Source organism: Ranitomeya imitator, chromosome 5 (assembly GCF_032444005.1).
Source record: "Ranitomeya imitator isolate aRanImi1 chromosome 5, aRanImi1.pri, whole genome shotgun sequence".
NCBI classification, from domain to species: Eukaryota; Metazoa; Chordata; class Amphibia; order Anura; family Dendrobatidae; genus Ranitomeya; species Ranitomeya imitator.
The window spans coordinates 83,940,754-83,958,596 of NC_091286.1; the positions used below are offsets into that span (position 1 = coordinate 83,940,754).

Sequence of the window (17,843 nt, forward strand, 5' to 3'; positions counted from 1 at the left end):
ATCCCATACCAAACTACTATTCCAACAAATTCTCATCCACGTACCCACGTCTGTACGCTCTAGAGTGTGGACCCCACAAATGTTCTTGCAAAGTCAGGTCATCTGAAAATTCTACGACTCGATCAATCCCATACCAAACTACTATTCCAACAAATTCTCATCCACGTACCCACGTCTGTACGCTCTAGAGTGTGGACCCCACAAATGTTCTTGAAAAGTGAGATTATCTGAAAATGAATTCTAGGACTTTATTACTCAAACATTTTTGACCATTTATCTAACTTTGACTGTTTTTATAACTGTCTTGCTACACAAAACTTTGGCTTCCATTTATATTACTTATATTTATGTTGATGATACGGGCATGATCATTTTATTGTAGGATTTCTAAAAAATGAGGAAGTTCCGTACTTATACACTATGGGCTTTACTTTATGGTTCTTGCCGAACCTCTGGTACCAGACAATACTTTCTATAGAGAACTGGTTGTTTTGTGCATATAGCGGTTCTGACCTTGGCGGGTGGGAGCTTGCTATGGTGTACCACGTCTATTGGCACATTCGTCTCTCATATAGGGATTGATGGAGCTAAAAGGACGTTGTACGACCAGTCTCTGAAAGTGTCTGCCATTCTAGCCCTGATGGTGTTCTTTCATCTTTGGAACAAACTCCGCTTTGCCACATAGTTGGCTGCATTTTCCTACACATTTTGCCCTTCATTCCAGTACAGTTTATTCTTCCTGCTACAATATACGCAAATGCGGGACAACTGTTTTGTTAGCAAGACCAATTTTATAGTCAGCCATTGTGTTTTAGGAGCATGCCTCCCTCTGTGAGTAATAATTCCTGGAAGGATTTTCTTTTTTGCTCAATGTCTCTAGAAGCTTTGAATGGGTCCTGGATCTTCAATTTCAAATAAAGCCAAATTTGTCACATTGTGCCCCTTTCTGTCCAAGCCCTGCCATTTGTCCAAACAGAACTTTTTTACTACATATGGGATATTGCTGCACTCATAATAAAGTGGGTAACGAATTGTGGGGTCCACTTTTTGATGTTATTTCTGAAAAATCGAGACATTCAGGTCTAAAACAAGATTCTCGTGGAAAAAAATGAATTTTTTCAATATGACAACCTAATGTTATCAAACTCTGTGTCATACATGTGGGTTCAAATTGCTCAATATACCCCTGATTAAAATCTTTGAGGGGTGTAGTTTCCAAAACGGGGTCAGTTGTGGGGGGTTTCTGCTGTTAGGCACATCTACAAACCCAAAATGACGTCCGCTCTCACAATTAAGAGATTAAAAAGTCAAACAGCGCGCCTTCCCTTCCAAGCTCCGCAGTGCGCCCAAACAGAGGTTTACCCCCACATACAGGGTATCGACATACTCAGGACAAATTGCACAACAACTTTTGGGGTCTATTTTGTCTTGCTACCCTTGGGAAAATAAAAAATTGGGGGTGAAAAGATCATATTTGTGAAAAAAAAATGATTTTTAATTTTTTCGGCTCTACGTTATAAACTTGTGTGAAGCACTTGGGGGTTCAAAGTGTTAACCACACACCTAGATAAGTTCCTTAGGGGGTCTAGTTTCCAAAATGGTGTCACTTGTGGGGGGTTTCCACTGTTTAGGCACATCAGGGGCTCTCCAAACGCGACATGGTGTCCGATCTCAATTCCAGAGAATTCTATGTTGAAAAAGTCAAATGGCGCTCCTTCCCTTCTGAGCTCTACTGTGCACCCAAACAGAGGTTTACCCCCACATACGGGGTATCGACATACTCAGGACAAATTGCACAACAACTTTTGGGGTCTATTTTGTCTTGCTACCCTTGGGAAAATAAAAAATTGGGGGTGAAAAGATCATTTTTGTGAAAAAAAAATGATTTTTAATTTTTTCGGCTCTACGTTATAAACTTGTGTGAAGCACTTGGGGGTTCAAAGTGTTGACCACACACCTAGATAAGTTCCTTAGGGGGTCTAGTTTCCAAAATGGTGTCACTTGTGGGGGGTTTCCACTGTTTAGGCACATCAGGGGCTCTCCAAACGCGACATGGTGTCCGATCTCAATTCCAGAGAATTCTATGTTGAAAAAGTCAAATGGCGCTCCTTCCCTTCTGAGCTCTACTGTGCACCCAAACAGAGGTTTACCCCCACATACGGGGTATCGACATACTCAGGACAAATTGCACAACAACTTTTGGGGTCTATTTTGTCTTGCTACCCTTGGGAAAATAAAAAATTGGGGGTGAAAAGATCATTTTTGTGAAAAAAAATGATTTTTAATTTTTTCGGCTCTACGTTATAAACTTGTGTGAAGCACTTGGGGGTTCAAAGTGTTGACCACACACCTAGATAAGTTCCTTAGGGGGTCTAGTTTCCATAATGGTGTCACTTGTGGGGGGTTTCCACTGTTTAGGCACATCAGGGGCTCTCCAAACGCGACATGGTGTCCGATCTCAATTCCAGAGAATTCTATGTTGTAAAAGTCAAATGGCGCTCCTTCCCTTCTGAGCTCTACTGTGCACCCAAACAGAGGTTTACCCCCACATACGGGGTATCGACATACTCAGGAAAAATTGCACAACAACTTTTGGGGTCTATTTTGTCTTGCTACCCTTGGGACAATAAAAAATTGGGGGTGAAAAGATCATTTTTGTGAAAAAAAAATGATTTTTAATTTTTTCGGCTCTACGTTATAAACTTGTGTGAAGCACTTGGGGGTTCAAAGTGTTGACCACACACCTAGATAAGTTCCTTAGGGGGTCTAGTTTCCAAAATGGTGTCACTTGTGGGGGGTTTCCACTGTTTAGGCACATCAGGGGCTCTCCAAACGCGACATGGTGTCCGATCTCAATTCCAGAGAATTCTATGTTGAAAAAGTCAAATGGCGCTCCTTCCCTTCTGAGCTCTACTGTGCACCCAAACAGAGGTTTACCCCCACATACGGGGTATCGACATACTCAGGACAAATTGCACAACAACTTTTGGGGTCTATTTTGTCTTGCTACCCTTGGGAAAATAAAAAATTGGGGGTGAAAAGATCATTTTTGTGAAAAAAAAATGATTTTTAATTTTTTCGGCTCTACGTTATAAACTTGTGTGAAGCACTTGGGGGTTCAAAGTGTTGACCACACACCTAGATAAGTTCCTTAGGGGGTCTAGTTTCCAAAATGGTGTCACTTGTGGGGGGTTTCCACTGTTTAGGCACATCAGGGGCTCTCCAAACGCGACATGGTGTCCGATCTCAATTCCAGGGAATTCTATGTTGAAAAAGCCAAATGGCGCTCCTTCACTCCTGAGCTCTACTGTGCACCCAAATAGTGGTCCCTCCCCACATATGGGGTATCGGCATTCTCCGGACAAATTGCACAACAAATTATGTGGTTCATTTTCTTTTTTTACACATGTGAAAATAAAAAAAATTGATTCTGAAGTAAAATATTTGTGAAAAAAAGTAAAATGTTCATTTTTTCCTTCCACATTGCTTCAGTTCCTGTGCAGCAACTGAAGGGTTAATAAACTTCTTGAATGTGGTTTTGCGCACCTTGAGGGGTGCAGTTTTTAGAATGGTGTCAATTTTGGGCATTTTCTGCTACATAGACCCCTCAAACTGACTTCAAATGTGAGGTGGTCCCTAAAAAAAATGGTTTTGTAAATTTTGCTGTAAAAATAAGATATTGCTGGTCAAATTTTAACCCTTATAACTCCCTAATAATTTTTTTTTTTTTTTCCAAAATTGTGCTGATGTAAAGTAGACATATGGGAAATGTTATTTATTGACCATTTTGTGTGACATATCTCTCTGATGTAAGGGCATAAAAATTCAAAGTTTGAAAATTGCAAAATTTTCAAAATTTTCGCCATATTTCCGTTTTTTTAATAAATAAACGCAAGTAATATCGAAGAAATGTTACCACTAACATGAAGTGCAATATGTCACGAAAAAACAATCTCAGAATCAGCGGGATCCGTTGAAGCGTTCCAGAGTTATAACCTCATAAAGTGACAGTGGTCAGAATTGTAAAAATTGGCCTGGTCATTAAGTACCAAATTGGCTCTGTCACTAAGGGGTTAAACACACTAAATCGCGATGACCGGTTCCCTTTAACAATACCTCTTATTGTTAAACATTAAAAAAAAAACAAAAAAAAAAAAAACTTGAATCCCCCAAGGTCCTCCCTGCATTCTGTCAGTAGAGGAGCTCAGGACCGTTGTTCATCAATTCTACTGCATGGGTGGAGCAGAGAAGAAGTCAGCACACTTCTTCACCCTCTCCACTCCAGGATGCCAGTCACACTGCTGTGGGCATGCTGCCACAAGGCTGCAGCATTGATTGACAGTAGGCCTAGGCTAATGGTTCCCGCTCTCCCTGCCTGAAGTGAGGGTTTACCATAGCTTGTATACAAATTTCTCATTTAGGGATATTAGAGGCATTATTAAGGGGCTGTTAACTTCAAGGGGTAAAAACTTGATGTCAGGTTCACTTTGAATGGAAAATTTTGAACACCAAAGCCCTGTGCAAACATTCATCTGCAATACCCCAACCACTTAGTATCTACCTACTCCTTGCATGGAGCATAGAAGGACACCCACCTGTGTCTGTGAAAGACTGGATATCATGTGTTAAGTCAATGTTAACACTTTCAGCATTCTCCACCTTCTTAAAAATGATTCCAAGGAACCACATTGACATGTACTCATTACTGAAAGAGAAAAGGAAAAAGTACAAGTGACGATGGACACTACCAGACAGTCACCCATCGAAAGTCAATAATGAACCTTATGTTCCATTTTCAGTTGTGATCATTCTCTTATCAAGTTTCATAACATATTGATATAAAGCAGTAATAAAACTACTACATAGAAATACTTACTCTTTACAGTGGTCTGGACCTCCAGGAAAAGACTGAGGATTTACATGTGCAAGTGTAATAAACTCATTCCTCTCCAAGTTTCCAACCAGAACACGGATTTTTGATTCAACTAAGCCGACCCTACAAGGCAAAGCGGTTCATGTATGAGCTGCATGCTAGTCTTAAAACATTTAGACTTGCAGGAATCAGCTGCAAATGCAGTTATACCACGAGGAGGATGTGTATCCATCAGTAAATCTGTGCCCAAAAGGAGGATTAGAAAAAGAGAAGGCCACAAGTACCTAAATCCCAATAAAATAGTGATTGTGGCATTAAATAAGGGCAGTAAAGGGTTCAGTCTACAAGTCTGAAGAAATCATTTATACATGGTTGTTTTTTTTGAAGATTTTTTTTCTCTTTAAGAGCCACCGTCAGTAATGTCATACAATTCCTATACAAGTGGACAACTATGTGTGTAGGGACATATGTCAAGGGTTATATGTGTGACTAGTGATTATGTAACATCTGTCCTGAAGGCAAGTCGCACCTAGGTGTTAATAGGTACTTCCTTGGGAATAGTAGAGATTCTGTCTCCAGATCTCACCAGGAGGTCTAGCTAGGGCCGAAAAGAAAAGCAACATTTGGCACCTTCTAGGTCTTGGAGGGGAGATGCTAAATTGCAGCCTGAGGAAAGCTATCCCTGGGAACCATCTCACACGTGTCTCCAGAGGAAAATAATATATATTCATTAGTAGAGCGGCTGTGCCCAATCAAACAGACCGCAATTATGATATTAACCTGGGAGGCCGGTCTAGAAACCAGACCTCAGACCAAAGTTATAAATTTAGGCTGCAGACAGAGAATTGTGTTCACATGTGAGGGCAGCCAGAGAAGCTGGTGTGTTCCACCAACTCTATTCACCGCCCCCCCCGCCCCCCCCCCCCCTCAGGGAGCAGAAGCAACTACCAGTTAGATAATTTCTGTAAGTTTTCTCCTGTTTGACATTTTTTGCATAAGTTGTATGTCTTTTTATTACCATATTTTTATACCTTTTTTCTTATTGTAAGCATTGAACTTTTTTGCTATTAAAGTATAAAACTTTAACAAGTTGAACCTTGAATGTACTAAAAGAATCCATAGCCTAAAGGTGTGTATGAGCAGGTGTGTGGCCTGGGTCAGTGTGTGATTTATGCTCCCATTACAGCATAGGACAGAGGTTGAATGCTGGGACAGAGTGGGGAGATAGATTAACCCTTGCACAACCCCAAGTCACGTGTGAGAGCAGGCACGTGACGAATAAGTGACACCACGGAGAAGGGATCCGTGACACCTTTCCTAGCCTAGAATATAAGTAATGAAGATTGTGCATTTAGTTAACATGTGTGTGCATTTACCATTCCAGATGATGTTCCTCTGTGAATGCGCTGGCAGTCAAGACAATATAGTGCCTAAAATTAAGAATTTAAGAATAATTAAAAAATACCTCTAGAATAAATAAAGTTGTTGCTACAAGTTACAGAGGCACTCCCAACTTCTTCCCATCACGTGATGGCACATTGCTGCAATTCATGATTGAAAAGGGTCTGATCACTAGAACCCATAGCAAAATGAAGGGACAGCAGCTCTGCGACCTCATCAGCAGCCCACTGCATAGGGATTGGCAGTCGGCCCATTCAGTGAAGCCAGGACACAGCTGTTCATGGTAATACAGAAGGGGCTGCATTGCCTAATCAGGTTAGTTTAAAAGGGGTTGTCCCGATCAAACTAGTAAGTCTGCAGTTGCTCAGTGTGACTGCAGACTTATGAATCCTTCCAGCACATGCACTGTACGCTGCTGGGATTCCACAGTTTTAGCTGGGACCAAAGGAGATATACGAGTTATACATACTCCTGGCCAGTGGGCGCTGCCTCGCTTTCCATATATATGGAGTGAGTCTGCGCGCCCTCTTGTCAGACATGCCCACTAGACCGCCATGCCACTAGTCTGCACCAAACAAGTGTACTGGCCAGACATCTGTACATATCTCATACATGTTAACACTACATGCAAAGTATGTGCATAATAAATACACTAGGGGGGGGGGGGGAAGGGGGGTTCGGTTTGAGGGGATTTGTCGTGGGATTCCCAAATCTGCAGTCAGAGTGCAGGGGTCCCAGAGCAAGACATCCTCTGATCATAAAGTGATGACATATCCTAGATAATTGCCATATTTTCCATATTTTAAGCCATGGGGGTAACCATTTAAAACAGTCACACAATAAGCACGTAGACCCAAAAGCTTATTTTTAATGAGCTATTGCTTTTTCAGTTTTACTAGATAAAACAGGATTTTTGGTTGCTTACCGCAAAATCTGTTTCTCGGAGCCTTCATTGGGGGACACAGGAACCATGGGTGTATGCTGCTGCTACTAGGAGGCTGACAATATGCACAAAAAAAAGTTAGCTCCTCCTCTGCAGTGTACACCCCACTGACTGGCATTATGCACTTCAGTTAAGGTACCTTCACACTAAACGATATCGCTAGCGATCTGTGACGTTGCAGCGTCCTGGCTAGCGATATCGTTTAGTGTGACACGCAGCAGCGATCAGGATCCTGCTGTGATGTCGTTGGTCGGGGCTAGAGGGCCAGAACTTTATTTGGTCGCTGGCTCTCCCGCTGACATCGCTGAATCGGCGTGTGTGACACCGATTCAGCGATCGTTGTCTGGATCGCTGCAGCGTCGTTTAGTGTGAAGGTACTTTTAGTGAGAAAGCAGTAGGAGACAAAACAATAAGGTTGAACATAACCACAAACATGAGAACTAAACATGAGAACAGTCATAGAATACAGAACAACAGAAACTGAATAATATGGGAGTGCTGTGTCCCCCAATGGAGGCTCCGAGAAACAGATTTTACGGTAAGCAACCAAAAATCCTGTTTTCTCTATCGCCTCTCATTGGGGGACACAGGAACCATGGGACATCCCAAAGCAGTCCATGGGGTGGGAAAAACAGACTTCCATCAGGGCAGAGGACGCACCACTGCCGCTTGCAAGATCCTTCTGCCTAGGCTGGCGTCCGCCGAAGCGTAGGTATGGACCTTGTAAAATTTGGCAAACGTGTGGATGGAAGACCAGGTTGCCGCTTTGCAAAGCTGTAGGGCGGAAGCCCTGTGGTGTACCACCCAAGAGGCGCCAACTGCCCGGGTAGTGTGAGCCTTTATCCCAGGAGGGGGCACTCTGTTCTTGACCCGGTAAGCCTCCAAAATTGCCGTTCTGATCCTGCGAGCAATAGTCGCCTTGGAAGCCGGCAGGCCTCTACGCGTGCCATCAGGAATGACAAAAAGAGAATCAGTCTTCTGGAAAATAGCCGTTCAAGCCAGGTAGATCCTCACTGCCCTGACAAGGTCCAGCTCGTCAACGATCGCTCCAGAGGATGAGTCGGAGCTGGACAAAAGGAAGATAGAACAATGTCCTTGTTGAGGTGGAAACCACCTTAGGAAGGAAGGAAGGCGGAGGCCTGAGGACCACCTTGTCCTGGTGGATAACCAAGAAAGGAGGTCGGCAAGAAAGGGCCACCAACTCGGAAACGCGGCAGATAGAAGTGATGGCCACAAGAAAGGCCACCTTCCAAGACAGCCTCTCAGGGAGGTCTCCCTGTCAGTTCTCAAAGGGGGGACCCATCAGCACGTCCAGCACAAGATTTAAATCCCATGACTCCACAGGGACCCTGTACGGAGGGACAGCATGGGCTACTCCTTGAAGGAAGGTCTTAACCTGTGGCCGAGAAGATAAAGTATTCTGAAAAAGGATGGAGAGCGCAGAAACCTGGCCCTTTAGGGAACTAAGAGCAAGGCCCGAATCCAGTTCTGCCTGAAGGAAAGCCAAAATGGAAGGCAGGGAAAAGGACATAGGCGAAACGCGGTTGGACTCGCACCAACGGAAGTAAGCCTTCCAGGTACGATAGTAGATCCTGGAAGACAAAGGCTTCCTAGCCTGGATCATAGTGTGAATCACCCGGTCCGAAAGGCCGGACACTCTTAGAACTGTGGTCTCACCAGCCACGCCATTAAACTGAGCGACCGAGAATTCGTGTGGCAGATCGGACCCTGAGACAGCAGATCGGGTTTGTCTGGAAGGCACCAGGGGGCATCCGTGAGAAGATTGACGATCTCCGGGAACCAAGATCTCCTGGGCCAATCCGGGGTGATCAGAATGACCAGCACCCCTTCCGCCTTGATCTTTTTCAACAGCTTGGGAAGCAAGGTAAGTGGTGGGAACAGATAGGGGAGCACGAACTGCGACCAAGGAATGGCCAGAGCGTCGACGCCCACGGCGAGAGGGTCGCGATATCTGGAGACGAAACGAGGAACCTTCCTGTTCATTCGGGACACCGTGAGGTCCACGTCTGGAGTCCCCCATCGAAGACAAATCTGATGGAAGACCTCCTGATGCAAGGACCATTCCCCTGCCGTGAGATCTGCGTGGCTGAGGAAGTCGGCGGCCCAATTGTCCACGCCGGGGATATCACCGGTACCGTTGCCTCTGCCCAGAAGAGGATAATAATCTTTATTTTTATATAGCGCTAACATATTCCGCAGCGCTTTACATTTTGCACACATTATCATCACTGTCCCCGATGGGGCTCACAATCTGCTCACAAGCAGTATGTCTTTGGAATGTGGGAGGAAACCGGAGTTCCCAGAGGAAATCCACACAAACACGGAGAGAACATACAAATTCTTTGCAGATGTTTTCCTTGGTGGGGATTGAACCCAGGACTCCAGCGCTGCAAGGCTGTAGTGCTATCCACTGCACCACCGACGCCGGATCTTGGATACCTCGGCCAAGGAGCTCCGAGTCCCCCGATGGTTGACATATGCCACCGCCGTGTAGGAGAAAGATTTGGGCCAGGGAGCACCACAACTGGGCAAAAAACCAATAATACTCAAAGCAACAAATATACTCAGGGGTGCCACTCAATGCATAGCGAAGAACCATATAAGAAGAGCAAGAAAAAAAAAAAAGACTATGCAAACATTGCATAATGGTCCTGGAGTACCGCAAAGCGCAGGAAATCGGTGATATCCCAGGAATATCGGGACGTGGAGGTAGGTGTCCTGAATATCTATGGAACACAGGAATTCCTGGGCCTCCATGGAAGCAATTACTGAACGGAGGGATTCCATCCTGAAGGGTCTCAGACGAACTCTCTTGTTCAGCAATTTGAGATCCAGAATGGGACAAACCTTGCCGTCTTTTTTCGGTATCACAAAAAGATTCAAATAGAAACCGGTGAACCGTTCTTTTTCTGGAACAGGAACGATTACGCCGGATTCGAGGAGGGAAGTGATGGCTGCAAAGAAACCCGGAACTAGAGCGGGATCTCTTGGAGGGCGGGACTCAAAGAAACGACCCCGGGGGCCTTGAAATTAACTCTATTTTGTATCCTGAGGATACCACTTCCTTGACCCATGCGTCCTCCACTGAGGAGATCCAGACGTCCCTGAAGAAAAGGAGACGGCCGTCCAGGTTAGGAGGTGCGCCGGAGTCCTAGACCGGGAAGATCTACCTTGAGGAGAAGTAGGGACGCCAGCAAGGAGTGGGTCTAAAGCAGGGGTGTCAAACTGCATTTCTCGAGGGCCTCAAACCATGCGTGTTTTCAAGATTTCCTTAGCATTGCACAAGGTGTTGGAATCATTCTCTGCAGGTGATTAAATTATCACCTGTGCAATGCAAGGAAATCCTGAAAACATGACCTGTTTGCAGCCCTCGAGGAATGCAGTTTGACACCCCTGGTCTAAAAGATACCACCTTCTTCTCTTGACGTGCCTGCAGCCTCTGCTGCTGTGAAAAGGAGTTTGACGCCGCAAAGCGACGAAAAGGCCGAAAGGGCCGGAATTGCCGCCTAGGAGGAGGTTGGCGAGGTTTGACTGGGGAAGAAGGGAGCTTGTGCCCCCAGTAGCGTCCTTAATAATTTGGTCCAGCTTGGAACCGAAGAGATCCCTGAAAAGGCAGACTGGTAAGGGACGTTTTTGATGACAAATCCGACTGCAAGGCCTTGAGCCAGACAGTACAACGGATGGCAACCACATTACTAGACGCCTGAGCGGCACAAGACGCGGCGTCCAGGGAAGCAGAGACCAAGTATTCTCCAGCGTGAGAAGTCTGGGTGGCAAGTTCCACCAGCTGTTCTGGTGGAGCTCCGGCCAGAATGCCCCAATGGAGTTGTTTGGCTCATTCGGACATTTGGATATAGACTTCGAAACCAAGGTGGAAGCAAAGGCCGGGCATAGGGCAGAAGCAGCCGCTTCGAAGGCTGACTTAGCAAAGGACTCTATGAATTTATCGTTGGAATCTTTCAGAGATGCTCCGCCCGACAGCGGGAGGACTGTGTTGGTGGAAAGTCTAGAAACTGGCAGATCCACAGAGGGAGAAGTCGTCCAGTTGTCGATGAGATCCAGGGAAAAACGATATAAGATGCCAAGGCGCTTTCCTCTTTGGAAACGTCTGGTCGGATTCTCCCTTTCTCTGGTCAGAAGCGGATTGAACTCAGGATGAGGAGCGAAAACCTTGGAAAGTGTTTAAGACCGTAGAGGAATTTTTGATGCCACAGGTCTGATTGATTGCTCCGATGAGACTCTGAACCATATCCCTCATGCTAGTGATTTGGTTCGAATCCAGCTCCAAATTATCCTCTGAAGGCGCATCAGAGAAAGCTTCGCCTGACTCAGGTGAGGAGGATCGGGGAGAAGCCGATCGCAGAGAAGGACCGTGTGGCGAGACGGAACGGGAAGAGGACTCAGCCCAGCGTTCCTGTCTGGATCTTTTGCGGCCTATAATGGGAGGCTCAGACGGAGGTTCCTGTGACCCGCTGGCTACTGCGGGAGTCTGCAGGGGCAACCTATCAAGCACAGACACAAGGGTCTGGGACACCAGTGTTAGACCCGCTACCAATTGTGACAAAGCGGAAGCCCAACCCGGGGTGGGGGTATCACTCAAGCGGAGCAGCAGGGGGATCCTGGGCAGTGGGAACAATCGGGTTGCTGCAGGCCTGATAGAGGGGAGAGGACTGACCTGAGGGAAGCCTGCAGTTACAAGACAAACACACAAAGTGTTTGACTAAGGCAGAGGAAGAAGGAGGACGAGAGCGACCTCCCTTAGAATTAGACATGATGAACGAACCCCTGAGTAATGTCAGAAGGTTAGGGGACCGGAGGGCAGAGGAGAGTGTCAGTCTGCAGACGATTCAGCATCCACTGCACAGCGTGGAAGATGCTCCTCAAGAGAGTCAGTCCAAGACGGCTTCAGGATCCGGAGCTAGATGTGGGCAACAGCAGGGAGATGGCGTCCGAAAGGTAGTCGGGGACGCCAGGATTCGCGCTCTTGGAGGGGCGATCATGGCGCCGAAGTGCTTCCTGACAGGGCACAGGAGTGATGGGTGGATCTAAACCGCCTGTAGGGGAGCACCAACATGGCTCTGGTGGGCGGGCTACGACAGAAGAGGAAGTGGGCGGAGCCAGCACCGGAAGATTTGGCCCGAGTAGAAGCCGGGGCCTAAATTAGACGCCGGCGGCCGTCGGAGAGGGCCGCGGCGCCGGGACAAGGACAGTGCGGCCGCCGGAAAAAAAGGGAGCAGCGCGGCTGCCTGCAAAGGCAACCACGCCAGGGCATAAGGCAGTTCAGCCGCAGCCGGGAAGGAAGAGACACGGCTGCCTGCAAAGGCTGCCGCGCCGGAAATAAGACAGTGCAGCCGCCGGCGGTGAGCAGCGCGAGAAGGGACGCAGCTGCCTGCAAAGGCCGCCGCACGGAGGAGAGGGTCTGTACCTGCAAAAGCTGTATGCAGCTAAGATCCCTGCTGCTTATGTAACAGCGACGACCGGGCCAAAGGTAACCTGCACCCTATATTAACGTCTATAGAGCGACCTCCCTGCCTAATCTGGGACGGGTGGGGAAATACTCACCTCACACATTCCACGTCGTCTGTTACTAACCTTAAACCAAGGAAGGTATGAGACGTCCAGGGAGCTGGTGATGGACGTCCTCGTCTCCTCCAACCGACAGGCTCTGGTGGGCGAGTGGGTGGGGGACGGAGCTAGGACCGGACTTCTAAGCACGCTTGTGCGCTAGGATCATGGTTCTGCTGAGGGATCTATGAGGATACGGGGTGGCAGTACACGCCGTACTCAGTCAGTATTGTGGGATTACAGGTGTGACTGTTCACCCTGTATCCCTTCCGGAAAACCTGAAAGAAAAACGACGCACATTGAGGTAGATAAGGGTCTAATGAAAGACCCGTGTCCACCTCCTACTGACAGTAAGCTAAACTGGAGTGCCTAATGCCAGTCGGTGGGGTGTACACTGCAGAGAAGGAGCCAACTTCTTTTGTGCATAGTGTCAGCCTCCTAGTGGCAGCAGCAGCATACACCCATGGTTCCTGTGTCCTCCAATGAGAGGCGATAGAGAAATATGATGCTCAGCCTGTGTTATAAACCGCGATAATTAATTCAAGGAGCTATGGGACAAACTTACTTGTACTTCTGGAAAAAGTTTGGTGGTTCAAACAATTTAGACCAGTCCACTTTGCCTTGGAGGATTTCGTCCGTGATAGCAAGACCTTGAGGAAGGGGGGGACAAGTTCATAAAATCACATTTTGAGACATCTACATGAATGTCAACACTGCTCTAACAGTAAATTAGACAATTCAATTACACCATTCCGGCTGGACTGTGTTAAATCCTGCTGTTTTTAACTGGTTAACAGTCGTGGGCAAAGCAACGCTGCAACCGTGGCTGTTAAGGCACATGATGAATGATCAAATCAGTCACGATTTTCGAGCTCAGTGTGTGAGCCAGAATCAAAGTGAGGGACGTGAAAAAGTTAAAATTAGTGATAACGCACCCCTCGACTTTATACAGCCAGTAGAGCTTTAATAAGCAAAATGCTTTTGCCATTTTCTTCTGTCTAAACCTGGGTGTGTTATATTCCAAAAATATGGTAACCCCATTGTGACACAGGATGCAATAGTTATTACTAATTCAGTCTCCCATATATAGATATACACTCAAGACCAGACCCTATCCTGTATGGGTAGATGACGGCTATGCACCTGTAACAGCAATGACCGGACCTAGCTCTGATGGCTGCTATTTAGCCATTTAAATGCCCGTCAATCACAGATGGCGGCATTTTAATGAGACAGATGTCAGCAACCAGCAGTGGTTTCCATAATTGCAGGCAACTGGTGGTTTGTCAATGGTGAAGGCTTAAAGGAAACCAATTTTCTCTATATATATTGCTATACTATAATTACTATAATATTGCAGTATTAAAAAAAAAACAAAAACAAAAAAAACAAAACAAAAAAAACAAAAAACACAACATATACAGCATAGTAGCTATTGATATTGCCACATCCGGACTCAATCTCTCACACCCCTCGCCCCAGCAACAAACGTGGTGGAGGAGTTGGCTTGCTTCTGTCCAATACCTGCTCCTTTACCCCACTTCCACTGCCTTGTTTGGTCTCACTCAATGGTCATTCGCAGCCACCCACAAAGATGGCCACACACTGGACCTCATCTTCACCTGCCTCTGTTCCCTTACTAATCTCACCAACTCACCCCTCCCCGTCTGACCACAACCTACTGACATTTTCTTTCCTCTCCTCGTGCGCAACCCCCACTCCACAAGCTCACCCACCCTCACAGAAATCTCAAGCAGCTCAATTTACACTTACAGAGTCCCTTCTCCCTCTTACAGATATAGCTTCCTTCCATGACACAGATGCTGCTGCCACTTTTCATAACACCACAATAACAGCTACACTTGATTTGGCCGCCCCCCCTCACGCATAGCAAGACTCGTACAATCAACAGGCAGCCCTGGCTGATCAGCCTTCTCCTGGACCTGTCTTCTGCCTTCGACACTGTGGACCATTCCCTGTTACAGGTTCTCTCATCTCTTGGCATCACAGACTTGGCTCTATCCTGGTTCTCATCATATCTAAGACCGGACATTATTATTTATTATTATTGCGCCATTTATTCCATGGCGCTTTACATGTGAGGAGGGGTATACATAAAAACAAGTACAATGATCTTAAAACAATACAAGTCACAGCTGGTACAGGAGGAGAGAGGACTCTGCCCGCGAGAGCTCACAATCTACAAGGACATTCAGGGTCTCTCTCTCCCACACCATCTCCTCATCTCGCCCACTGCCTGTCGGTGTTCCCCAAAGCGCAGTTCCAGGACCCCTACTCTTCTCCATCTACACCTTCGGCCTGGGACAGCTCAGAATCCCACGGTTTACAATATCATCTCTACGCTGATGACACGCAGATCCACCTATCTGGGCCTGACCTCACTTCCTTACTGACCAAAATCCCACTATGTCTGTTTGCTATTTCATCTTTCTTTTCTGCTCGCTTTCTAAAAAAAAAAAGAATTCATCATCTTTCCCCCACCTCACTCTACCACTCCACCCGACCTAACCATCAATGTCTGCTCACTTTCCACGCTCGGTGCCTCGGGGTGATCCTTGACTCTACCCTCTCTTTCAAGCCACATATCCAAGCCCTTGACTCCTTCTGCTGATTCCAACTCAAAAACATTTCCCGGATCTGTGCATTCCTTGACCATGAAACCACAAAAACACTAGTACATGCCCTTATCTCCTGCCTCGACTACTGCAACCTCCTACTCTCTGGCCTCCTCTCTAGCACTCTGGCACCACTCCCATCCATCCTACACACTGCTGCCCGACTAATCTACCCGTCTCCCCATTATTCCCCAGCCTCTCCTCTCTGCCAGGCCCTTCATTGGCTTCCTATTGCCCAGAGGCTACAGTTCAAAACACTAACAATGACATACAAAGCCATTCACAATCTGACTCCTCCATACATCTGTGACATGGTCTCCCAGTACGTACCTACACGCAACCTTAGTTCGCCTCATGATCTCCTCCTCTACTTCTCTCTCATCTCTTCCACAACCGCATCCAAGACTTGTCCCGTGCTTCCCCTACACTCTGGAACTCTCTACCCCAACACATCAGGGTCTCACCTACAATGGAAACCTTCAAAAGGAACCTGAAGACCAACCTCTTCCGACAAGCCTACAACCTGCAGTGATCCTCAGTCTACTGAACCGCCGGATGACCAGCTCTACTCTCTCCTAGTGTATCCTCACCCATTCCCTGTAGACTGAGCCCTCACAGGCAGGGTCCTCTCTCCTCCTGTACTTGAGTGTGCCTTGTTTTATTCATGTTTATTGTACTTGTCTAAATTTTCCCCATTCACATGTAAAGAATAAATGGCGCTATAAAAATGTATAATAATCATCCGTAAACGTCAGAAAAGGGTCTGACTTTACACTTTAAGTACAACACAAGGCCCATACCTTGTCGAAATTCTTCCACCATAATGGTGCGGGTTGAGGTTGATGCGTTGTATGTAGAGTTCTGCTGAGGATATGCAGGAGTAATTATAGGCATGAGGTGATATCGGTCGGCTGGGTTTACCTGTAAGAAGCAGAGAGGAATTACATTTCTTTAACATCTTTATACTCCGCAATATAGAATTTTTTTTTTTTTTAATTCTACTGCAAGATTCCGCAGGATAAAGTTACAAACATATAATATCATGGTATAAGATCAGAATGATTTAAACATTTACTTTTATCCATTTAAAACAACATGGATGCAACATCACACTCAATAACAGTAAACAAAAAGTAAACATTAGAACATAGTACTGTATATTAGGCCATTTCTGTTATGAAGCATTGCAACGTTAATTAAACTAGTTCTTTATCAAAATTCAGAACACGTACCAATCAGGGCCATATCAGAAGTGCACTCTTAGTCTATGTATATCATATATCACATTCCATTTGTTTAAAGGAACACACATCAGGGTTTGTAACGCAAGATAGACGAAGTCATGGCATTTGGGGATAGGAGAGTTAAAGGCAACCTGTCACCCCAAAATCGAAGGTGAGCTAAGCCCACCAGCATCAGGGGCTTATCTACAGCATTCTGTAATGCTGTAGAAAGGCCCCCCGATGCATCCTGAAAGATGAGAAAGAGGTTAGGTTATTCTCACCCAGGGGCGGTCCCAGTACGATGTGGGCGTCGCGGTCCGGTCCCTCCCACTTCCTACGATGACATCCTCTTCTTGTCTTCATGCTGCGGCTCCGGCGCAGCGTGACTGTCTGCCCTGTTGAGGGCAGAGCAAAGTACTGCAGTGCACAGGCGCCTGGAAAGGTCAGAGAGGCCCGGCGCCTGCGCATTGCAGTACTTTGCTCCGCCCTCAACAGGACAGACAAAGTACCCCTGCACCGGAGACACTGCGTGACTACAAGAAGAGGACGTCATCGTAAGAAAATGGGAGGCCCCGGACCGGACCGCTATGCCTATCGGACCAGACCGAAGCGGGACCGCCCCTGGGTGAGTATAATATAACCTCTTTCTCATCTTTCAGGATAAATCGGGGGCTTATCTACGGTATGCTGTAGATGAGCCCCTGATGCCGGTGGGCTTAGCCCGCCTTCAATTTTGGGGGTGATGGTTTCCCTTTAAGGGTGAATCACACCATCTCTCCCCATCTCCTATGGAACATCCTCTATTTCTATAGAATATATTCTCATATGGTATTATAACATACACTAATTTTTTTCAACTGATTAATAGTGGGAGGTCCCTCCCTCCCCATCTTAGTGCTATGTTGCTTTCCGAGCAATAAATATAACCTCCTGGAGAAATATCCTCAACTGAATGACTCAACTGAAACTGCCCTAACTAAAGTCACCAGTGACTTACTAACCGCCAAGGGCAAGCAACACTACTCTGTGCTCCTTCTCCTGGACCTGTCTTCTGCCTTTGACACTGTGGACCATTCCTTCCTGCAACAGATTCATCTCTTGGCATCACAGACTTGGCCCTATCCTGGATCTCATCATATCCAACAGACCGAACATTCAGTGTCTCCCTCCCCCACACCACC

General features: G+C 46.5%; 1 protein-coding gene across 2 annotated transcripts in view; it reads right to left on the reverse strand.

Annotated features, from left to right (window-relative positions):
- Positions 1-17,843, reverse strand: part of PAPOLG (poly(A) polymerase gamma) — a 79,518-nt gene that overhangs the window by 17,073 nt on the left and 44,602 nt on the right. For both annotated transcript variants that reach the window (XM_069768900.1, XM_069768901.1), the window contains exons 11-15: positions 16,240-16,360; positions 13,369-13,453; positions 6,250-6,303; positions 4,877-4,996; positions 4,596-4,705 (exon numbers count right to left, since the gene is read on the reverse strand). In XM_069768900.1, the coding sequence (XP_069625001.1) occupies positions 4,596-4,705; positions 4,877-4,996; positions 6,250-6,303; positions 13,369-13,453; positions 16,240-16,360 (490 nt within the window). The remainder of the gene's footprint in view (positions 1-4,595; positions 4,706-4,876; positions 4,997-6,249; positions 6,304-13,368; positions 13,454-16,239; positions 16,361-17,843) is intronic.